General features: G+C 38.0%; 1 protein-coding gene across 1 annotated transcript in view; it reads left to right on the top strand.

Annotated features, from left to right (window-relative positions):
- Positions 1-1,781: 1,781 nt before the first annotated feature.
- LOC150080320 (uncharacterized) overlaps positions 1,782-10,864 on the top strand; it is a 44,013-nt gene continuing 34,930 nt past the window's right edge. Inside the window, exon 1 of the mRNA XM_090381392.1 lies at positions 1,782-2,777. Coding sequence (XP_090237518.1) covers positions 2,148-2,777 — 630 coding nt within the window. The 5' untranslated portion in view covers positions 1,782-2,147. The remainder of the gene's footprint in view (positions 2,778-10,864) is intronic.

The raw sequence follows: 10,864 nt of genomic DNA, 5'->3' as shown, positions 1-10,864 counted from the left end.
AAATTGTTCTTTTGTGCTGCTCAGTTAAATACTCTCCACAAGCGTAACAGAAACTGTTCGGTTTATTAACACACCGAGGCAGCATTTTGATTCTTACACAATAAATATTTTTTGCACACGCGAATTTTAAAAAAACACTCGAACACTGACTTCAAGTTGTATATTAAACACAAATCACTCTTTTTGCATGTCGAATCTAGCTTTGTACTGTGTCACTTCGCGGCTTAGTGTTGTTTATATCATAATATAACACCCAACTAATCAGAAGATATCCAGAGTGCCACGACCTGTCATAGAGTAATGAGTGTCACCTAGAGTCATTAAAACCCTTGAGTAGTTAAGTCCAACGGGTATTAACAACTTTCAGGAAAATGAAATTCCCGACGACTGCAATCTATTTCCTATTACCACATAACTCTTAAGTGCAGATTTTAATTAAAATAATGAAACAGTTCAGATATCTGTAGCGATAAAAATATTTTGAAGTCATTTTTGTAATTAGGGAGAAAAAGTCCATTAAACAAAGGTCTTGATTTATCTGAAAAATATGTTGTTCAACGGTGTAATCAGGGTTTCCGTTAATTTATAGACAGTGTTTGAAAAGATAAAATTCAAGCGTGTATAAAAACAAAATAGCGAGAAATTTTCCAGGATTTAAAGATAAATACATGCTGAAATGCGTATGATTGGATCACCCTCCCATCCCCGATGCTTTTCAGATACTTCCACGCTTCATCCAAACACTACCTGCTCTTTTATGTAGTGTGGACTGGTTTAAGAGGCTATTGCTTTAGAAGGAAAATTTACATTCTAAGATAAACTATCCGAATGTTATTTTATAACGAATTATAACGTATGTTTATAACGATTATGCTCAGATAAATAATAGGAAACAAATAATAGCCATAAAGTTGGAAAAATTACCACCGCTAGTATGGGATTTAAGATGATATTGTTTTCTTAATGAGATTCCTCGGCTAAGTATCATTACTTTAAAGTGACAATCTTAATACTTCAACGGGGAAACCCAGACTTCGCTACTAAAGCTCTGTAATGTCACGATATTGCTGTTCACATCCCAAGTCAGCAATTTATGTAGACCTCAGCATTACCGAATAAACGACGCTAATAAAAATCAGTAATGTATTTTCGCACGGATGAATGCCTGAATATTCTTGAGCAGGAGCTTGCTTACTTAAGCGATAATGATCGAAAAGTCCCACAAGGAGAAGCAGTTAAGACCATCACATCATACTATTTTCGCTCTAGAAGGAGGATTTATTATATTAGTTAGATTCCAGACACCGAAGTCATAAACGATTTAAGAGAGAGAGAGAGGGTTAAGAATTTTTAACATTTTTAGTGTGTGTTCATTAATACTTTTATTAATATTGGATCCACCGTTATCTTTAAAATTATAATTTTTCTCTTATTGCAATGCCTTAGTCGATACTTGACTTTTTGATTTCGACGAATTCCTGTTTTCTTTTTTTTAATAATCGATTTTTCAGGGTACATTCTCGGCCTTGCTTCCCTTATTGTTTAGTAAACGCGATATGGTAGGCACAACCAATCTGAACTGCAAGTGTCTTATATTACACAGTTAGTGCGACAAACACTGGCTGCCGATGACGTATTGGATGGAAACCACAAAGTATCGATCGGTTGTGTGAGTCACTCACACAGTGGCGCTGCGGTCGTTACAAGCAACCAGATGACAGCCAGCCTGTTGCTGGTTCTCTGACAGTTCGTAGAAGGCATAGTTGGGTGTAGCCAGTTGGAGTTAAGCTTAAAATCGGTGCTGTTGGCATTCCCATGTGTTTTTAATGGCATTTGCAGTGCTGATTGGGACACTAGTAACAGCAACTTACTGCACATATGTGGAAATAATCACACCACAGAGGGGATCGAATGTCGTTTTAATACTTGGCAAATCTGTGAAAAGTTAAACGTGAAAGTTTCATGTGTTTAGTGTGCGATTGTGTTTTCTTTATAGGTACTTTAGAGAAGGGGAGATATAGAATGGATTCATTAAGTTATCTATTAGGTCATCGACGGAAATACTCTTAATAAAAAAAGTGTCAATATTCTCTTGATGTGGATTGTGTTAACGTAGAACGTTTGGTGACAGAGAAAGACATGTGGTCATGGCAGCGTTTACAAAACATCTCAGCACACATTTGTACTTCCACATGGAAAGGGCCCCCAACCGCCCTGCAGAAGCATCGACCTCAGGATTCCATCAAGAAAGCTCAGGATTCCACCAAGATACCTCAGGGACCAGTAGTCATCACAGAAGAAAACCTTGGAGCAAAGAAAATGCATACATAATCGACGAGCGGGGTAGTCGAAGTGCTAGTAGAGAGAGAGAGACTGATCAGAACCATAGGCACCAAGACGCTGTGCGACAAGAACATCCACGTCTTTTGGAACTGGGTGATACTTCGTACTTCTGTTATAGTCCTTATATGCTTTCTCCTGAGCTTCCAGTGTCCAGGCATAGGCGAAGGAATGGAAGAAAGTCTTCAAGGTTCGATGCCGAGAACTTTCAGATGGATACCATTTACGACTCTCCCTACAATCAGTCTCAGGGACCAGGAATACTTACAACAAATTTATCTCCTCCTCATACACCCCCATCTGCTTGTTTAGGAACATCTACAGGTTATAGTTCTTATAGTTCCACCGTCAGGAAAACAGAATCCCATAAAGAAGCAGAGCAGGATTATCTGATCATCCCGACTCACACGTTGGGAAGGTTTCTTCCCGGAGCTCAAGTAAGATGGACTTTTTTTTTAATTTAATGTTTCGCTAAAGATGAATTAAATTTTGACGTACTTTTTGGAAATATTGAAGGTAGGGGATAATATACATTTACAGAATATCATTTCGTCATTCAGGGATAACTATATAAATATATATTCACGCTTTTATTTTGTTGTCTGTGTATCTGTCTGTGCGTGTTACATGGTCTGATAACTGCCTAATTCCGGAAAGTTTGGTGGAAAGTATATTACTTGTACAGAATCATAAAGCAACCTTGACACTTCTATATCAGTATTCATTGGAGCAAATGCGCGTGCAGAAGTCGAATTTCTTGTGGCACGTTAATAAAGAGAGTCCATGCTGTTCCCACACATTTTCCGAACAGGTTTTGGTGGGGAGGAACTGTACACAGTGATAAACGCACAAACGTCGAGTAAATAGGAAGCAGGTTTTTTCAAATTATTTTTATTGCACAGATAAACAACGCAGTGTCGTGGTTTATAACTCTCTAATCAAGTGTAAAATTTATGGCTGTATCAGCATCAGCATTCATCTTTTTTATATGCCTATTAATGTACTTTTATTGCAACTCAAAAAATACTTTTCTGTATTATTACTTAATAAAATTAACCCAAGCAGCAACAGTTAAATATATACGAGGTACGACTTATTTTATTGAGAACGTTCTTCAGAGTTGGCACATTCCCTGCGGAGTGTGTGCTGACATCTTTGATCGCTCGTTTTTATTATTACACGTGTTCTGTGTTCGATTCTTTGTTTACTGGGATAAGAAACGGACTCTTGTCCATTCCTTTTCCACTTAATTTCTAGTAATTTCTCCAAATCGTTAAATTTATTCAAACTATCCACTTCCACAAATATCAGGCTGAAGCCTGTTCCAACAATTCATTACTCTCTGATTGAAGACAAATTTGAAATCATCCTTTTCTAGTTAAATTTTATGTTCCATTATGTCCCTTAAGATACATTAAAGGTGCTCTCAGTGTTTGATTTACTCATCCATTTTTTAGACCCTTAGGAACCACAATTAAGTCTCCACTCAGATGTACAGTTTCCAAATAGTGAAATTTAGAGATTTCCACTCTTTCTTAGTAAGAATATCCTTTTGTGCCACCGACTAATCTTTTTGCTCTTCTCTGCACTGTTCAATATTTCTATGTCCTTCCTAGACTGAAGATTCCAAACCTGTATGCAGTACTGAAGACATAATCCACTCACTGATCTATACATCGAGATAATCACCTGTTTGTCTCTCCTGAAAAAGTTCCTGTATGTTATTGACAGACCCCTCACGAATATAACAACCCTTCTGCACTACTCTGAGAACTTCATATCGGACTGTGCAGTTATCGTAAGTCTTCTTCATTCTGCTCTACATTGAATATGGCTCTACCAAAATTTTAAGTTATTCCAAGCATTATTGCAACTCAGTTATCAATATTAAACCACAATTGCCATTTTCAGCAAATGTGCTTAGTTCACATAGATCTTCTTGAAATAGTGTATCTTGCTATTGTTATTAAACACGCTGCCCATCTGTATATCAACTGACATAGACAATAAACTAGACATGCGGACATCCGTATTATTATGATATTTATCGTAAAAGGGGGCCAAGTAATGAATAATGAGTATGGGACTCCTCCAACTCAAAACATATGCTTGCAAAGAGCAGTGGAAATATTTCCAAGACAAAAAAGTGACTCTAACCAGAATCCAATTAACCCCATTATATTAGATTTTACCACCCAAGCACAACCCCGGGGGACTGCACCCCCACGAATAAACTCATATATTTTACTATTTTTGAATTCAAGTTTAAAATTTGAACAAATTTTGAACTTTAATTCAAAACATCCTGCTGTTAGTTTTATTATTATCCACTGTAAGATATTACTTAAAAAATAAAAGGAAACGACAATTTTCTAAGGTAAAACAGAATTTAATTTTTATGTGTAATAATAAATAATATAGCAGATATACACACTGCACCCATTAAGATGAATTTCTGGTTGCACTCCTTCCAAAGACTAATTGGGTATTACACAATTCAAACGTGAATGCTATCTATATTAAAAACTGATGCCATTACCAACCAACCTCAGGATGGAAGCCTCCTCAACAATTCATGTTGAGGGAAATGGACCATAATCTGCCACGCTGGTCCAGTACGAGTTGGCAGATCGGCAGTATTTAGCAGTCTGGGATTTGAACCCTGGTCAACTCAAAGAGCGCATGCTACTGCACTCCTACGGAGGCCCTGCAATATTAGTAATACTCAAAGAGTGGAACTTGAGAACCAACAGATTTAGTGTAATGGTAAATACTACTGATAATTAACGATATGGATGTTGTCGTAACTTATAATGAGCTTCCCCTGAGATACATGCATTTAGTTATTCCATATATATATATTTTTTAAAGTCTACCTAAGCTTTTTTATTAAAAAGTTTAGTCCTAATGTATAAATTTAACATGATAAATCCAAATTTTAAATCAGAATACGATTTAAAGCTCACAAACATGAAAACGGACTATAAAAGTGTGCATAAAGCACTTCTAATCTAATGCAGAACAGAATGCATCTGATTATATATTCTTTTTCTGTAGAGTGAGAAATAGATATTTAGAAGATTTGGAACAGCGCATGGCTATTGTCTAGCCGAAGCATCCAGAACCTCAACCGTTCCAGAACTGATAAATTCAAAGTTATGACAACAAATCAGAGAAGTGTCTTGAATGCAAATTTAAGGTTGGCCAAGAGCTACAAGGTCTGACTCTAACAGCAAGGACTTCACAGAAAGATAACGGTCTCTGACTGAGAGGCAGCTCTCAGTCAGCCATAGGAAATGGCAGATGAAGGGTAAACTGTATGCAAAAGGCTTCAGGAAATGGACTCTATAAGAAATAGTCCATTGCTTACATTCTCCTTCATCTCTTTTCCCAAAACAGTCCAACCAATTTAGTACAGACACCATCTCTGGTGCAAGACCAATGAGCCATTGTTCTCTTTATAGGTGAATCAAGATTCAATCTCGATTTGTTCTGATCTGAAGAGAATATAGAACATGCGCTGTCATCTCCCCGATATCAAGGATAGGGACCGTTGTTGTTGTGGTGTTCCCGGCAGCCATTATGATACAAGAATATGCAGAGTGGCGAATGAATTCCTTCACAGTGAGGATATCCTTCTATATGAAATGAACAGTCAGATATTTGCACGTGAATCCAACTGATCATCTCTGGAGTACTTTAGAGAGGAAGAAAAACTGGTTCTCATCGACTTACTCCCAGAGTCGATTTTTTAAGGAAAGCTCCAAACACGAAAGGTATTAGAATCTGCTGTAGTTTGGAGTTGTACAATGAATGAATACTGACTGCATGCGGCACGTGTTCGGTTGTTGTTGTAAGGTTTTAGAAGCATCAGCGACCAAGGCCATATTGATCTGTGTATATTGTCTGTATATTGCGCGTGTTCTGTGGTCGAGTTTCTTTTCTGTTTGTTGGACGAAAAACCCGAATTTCCCAGAGAAAAATCATGTTACCCTAGCCTGAGGCTGACTGACTCGGCCATGTTGTGAAAAAGGCTCATAAAAAATCCCTACATCAGCGATGGGATTCGTACTCAGCTCTTTTTCACCAGTGTAGGGAGGACTGCGATTTTGCTAACTGCTACCCACGTGGGGGCACCTCTTCAGATTGGTTTGAAAGACAGTGGGGAATTTAGAAGGACAGTTCACATGGAAGTACCTAAAGAAAAGGCATGTAACTGAGTTTTTGCGTTGTTTGGTTGATTGATGTAATGTTAGGCGCATTAGAACTTAGACTATGGTTTGCCGCATATAATGTCTGTAAATTATGCGCGTTCTGTGGTCGATTTGAGAGGGACTAACTCAGCCACCTTGTCAAAAAGGCCCATAAAAATTCCTCGCATCATTGACCGGATTCGAACTCAGTTCTTTTCTACCCGGTGTGAGGAGGACGGTGATTTTATCAACTGTGCCACCTATAAGAGCGAGTTTTTGTGGGGACCAGCCAAGATGTGGGAATAATATTCTTTGGTAGAGTTAAGATTTTTACAGAGTATTTGTTTAGAAAAAAAAATAAAGACAATCCAGGTTTTTGATCCAGATGAAGCAATATTTGTGATGTGCTTATACTGAGAGAGAGAGAGAAATTCTTATGAGAAATGTGTAATTATTTTGTCAAGAAAACAGAGGAACAGTAGTATTTTTGCAAGAAATAAGATAGGACTGAGTTTTAGGTGGATTGAAGTTAAGTAAGTGCAACCCCTAAGGCAGAATGCGCTGGATGCTTGATGAGGCAGAATGCCTCATCAAGTGTTTAAGTGTTTAAGTGTTTTCGCTCCAATTTTTGAGTATTACTTGGGAATTAGCATTTAAGGGGAAGCAGTGAGTAGAGTGAATTGGATATGGCAGGAGATGTTTTAACAAAGTCATCGATACAGCAGTTAGAAGGGGTGGCAAAGAAGTTGAGGCTGTTTTTTGCAGCCCAAGGTTTCTCAAACGGGTAGTGGAAGGTAAATTATCATTAGTAAAACTATGGATAGGATTTGCTGTCAGTGGATGAAAGTCATTAATATACAAAGAGGAAAGCTTCCCCTCACTGCTTCCCCTTAAGTGGGAGAAAGAAATGAACCTTTGGGGAACACGAACATTTGTGGAGAAATTAGAAGACTGAGCGCCATCAATAATCACTCGCAGTGAAGTTTCAGAGAGAAAACTAGTATCTAATTGCAAAATATAGTCGCCAGGCCATAAGATGGGAGCTTGTTTAAAAGATAATTATGACAAACACATTAAAAGCCTTAGAAATATCAATAGCAATTGTATGAGTCTCATTGAATTTTTCCAAAGATGAGTAAAATAAACCATTATTATTATTATTATTTTAGGATTGCCCGTAATTAAATACATTAACCCGTATTTGTGTCTGTAAATTGCGTATGTTCTATGGTTGATTTGCCTGTTTTGCTGGACGAAAAAACCTCAGTTACTGGGGAGAAAAACCTTGCTATCTACGCCTGAGACCAACTAACTCAGCCAAGGAGTGAAAAAAGAAATAAATCAATATATCAAACCTGTAGAATGATGCTGAGGGAATTCACATTGAAAAGTATTAATCAGATAGAAGGTTTTGAGATAGTTTAGGGTTTCGCGGTTGATGGATTTCTGCATTACTTTGGACACCGTAGAGGTGAGCGCAGATGGGCGACAATTGGAAGGGAGGGATTTGTTATCCTTTTCCGGAGCTGGACATCAGCAAATTTCTAAGCAGAAAGAAAATACACTAGTGGAGAAAGCGTAAAAGGGCGATACACAAAAAAAGGAGTAAGCTCAGGAGAACAGGTTTTGAAAAGAAATGGAGAAACACCACCAGGACCTGGAGCTTTCTTAGCATCAAGAATTATCAGAATTTTTCTAACAACCTTCTATAAGAAGGTCACAAGCGGCAGTGAGTGAAGTGAATTGGAAGTGAGAGGAGATGGCCTAACAAGGTCGTCGATACAACAGTTAGAAGGAAAATAGGATTCTTCTAAGCCAGAATTGTATTTAAAGATGTAATAGAACAAATTGATTGCAACAGAGGTAGAAGTATGGGTGACCAATAGATTTGGCAAGAAACCTGAATGGTTTTGGATAAGAAGCAAGTTTTATATTCCTAGCCTGTTGATAAATCAAAACGTGGTCATTCGTTTCCAGAGGATTTGGGTATTCATCTGAAAATTTAGCGCTTCTGATTTTTAGATTTCTGTTTATGTATATTTAAAGCAGCAGTACTTGTATCAATCCTGCGAATTTGCTTTTAATTCTATAAGCAAGCACAAAACCAGAACTTTTATGTTTGTAGTATATATTTAGATGATACAGATCAACATTTCCAATGAAATCACTTTCGAAATTAAAACTATTTTAATTTTGGAGGTAAACAGAAGTAACGGAAAGATGGAGGAGTGAAATACAACGAGAAGCATTTATCTACCCCTTTTTCTGTTTAATTTTAGCAGCAGTCCACATTCACCGCATTAACCTGTCTGCTGAAGTATCCACCGATTCTGTTTTTAGACATCTGAAATAGATTTTTCTTTTCAATTCTCCACTACCATGCATTTGATAAATATTTGAGGTAAGGAGATCGCGCACGATTTCATAGCTCTCATTTTATCCTATGGGTGTGCATCCATGATATTTTGCGTTTGGCAAGCACAAGTGAACACGTCATCGTTGTCAATGAGTTCAGTTATAGCGCAGATTTGAATCGACTTTATAGAAGCGATTTTGAACCGGGCAGTTCGAAAGCGAATGGTGGCCCATTGTTCTCTTGAGGAGGAATTGGAATTCTGCCTGTAATGATCCGAGATCTTTTCTTCGGAAAATTTATTGTTCAATTGACTGTACAAGTCTCTACCACTCTCTTTTGTTTCTTTGCATTGTTCTTTGTATGGCTGCCTTTGTATCTACCGATACGGAAGAAATCAAATAACACAAAAGACACAGAAACTTCTCTAAACTGTGTGCTATGTTGGTTCTTAATGGCTGAACAAGCTTCAAGAAGAGAGAGAGAGAGAGAGAAAGAGAGAGAGAGAGAGAGAGAGAGAGAGAGAGAGAGAGAGAGAGAGAGAGAGAGAGAGAGAGAGAGAAGAGAGAGAGAAGAGAGAGAGAGAGAGAGAGAGAGAGAGAGAGAGAGAGAGAGAGAGTTGGGAATTTTGTGATATTTCATTACACATACATGCCTTTCAAATTACATTCATAACAGAGATATCTTTCTGCAATGGATTTATAACATATAATACTAGCCTGAGGTTTCATGGTATAGACTTCAGTTTGTAAAGAATTGCTCAGTAATGAACAGTTTGGAAGCCTTACCAGAAAATAATGAGCTGAGCCTTTAGGCACCCGCCAACGTAAAAATGCCAGAATTCTATACCTGGAACTGAACAAATAGAGCAGCTGGAAGATCTGTTCACTAAATCCGACTAGACAGTAGTTGCGATCGTTGCTGGGTTTTTATTCAGGCGCATCAGCGACTTAGGCCATATTGCTCCTTATGTATTGCGTCTGTAAATTGCGTGTGTTCACTAGTCGATTTGCCCACATAATTGGACGAAAAGCCCTAGTTTCTGGTAAAAAAAATCGTGCTGTCCCTCCCCATGAGGCCAACCACTCAGCCACGTTGTGAAAAAGGCCCATAAAAATTTCTCACGCCATTCGAACTCGGAATTCTTCCACAGTGTGGGGAGGACTGCGAGTCTACCAACTGTGCTACCCACTAGGGCCCGAGTTGGCACCTTTTATATCACAAAACACACTGCTCTCGTGATCAGAATTAACACACACATTCTATCCTTTGGAAAATTGCAACTTTCCTTATTTTTCAGTCATCTCAAAATGAAAGTGCCTAATGGATCCTCAATAAAGCCTCTTATAAGATGCAGAATATACTTCAAAGTTGCATACTCTGATATGAAATCTCATGAACTCTCAGGATTCAAAAACAATTAGAATCCTCATAAATCTAGAGTAGGGTTGCTTTATCCTCTGTTTAAGTTGATACAAGCTATCTGATGCTCTTACCAAGTACTTCTTTTCCCTGAAACGCAGACATCATAATGCAACCGTGGCCATCTCTGCAAGATGCAAACACTACTACTGGTGTTCGCCCTGGCGAAATCATTTTTGAGGTTGTCAGATATTACAGGAAATCATCTGTGTAGCAACTTCCTCCATGACCATTGAAGAAATCTCACAAGAAATAAAACAATCCTTAACAGCTCAAACTAGCCTTGAAATACCAATAACCGTACAATAATTAACTGTAGCGCAAAGCTCTCGCAAAGAACAACTCTCCAAGGCTGGACGGATCGACATCCGATTTTTTTCAAGGCTTTTGGGATCATCTTGGTCCACTTTTTCTACTAATGCTCGAATAAGCACAAACCAGTGGATTGCTAATATCAGATACAACTTCTATTAACAGTATTATTATTCCCAGGAAGGGATACATGAAAAGCTTTCAATACTGTCGTCTGTCAAAAAGCGTTCAAAACTTTCAAAAC

Source organism: Mastigoproctus giganteus, chromosome 9 (assembly GCF_048544385.1).
Source record: "Mastigoproctus giganteus isolate SK-2022 chromosome 9, ASM4854438v1, whole genome shotgun sequence".
NCBI lineage: Eukaryota > Metazoa > Arthropoda > Arachnida > Uropygi > Thelyphonidae > Mastigoproctus > Mastigoproctus giganteus.
This window is presented reverse-complemented; position numbering and strand designations above follow the sequence as displayed.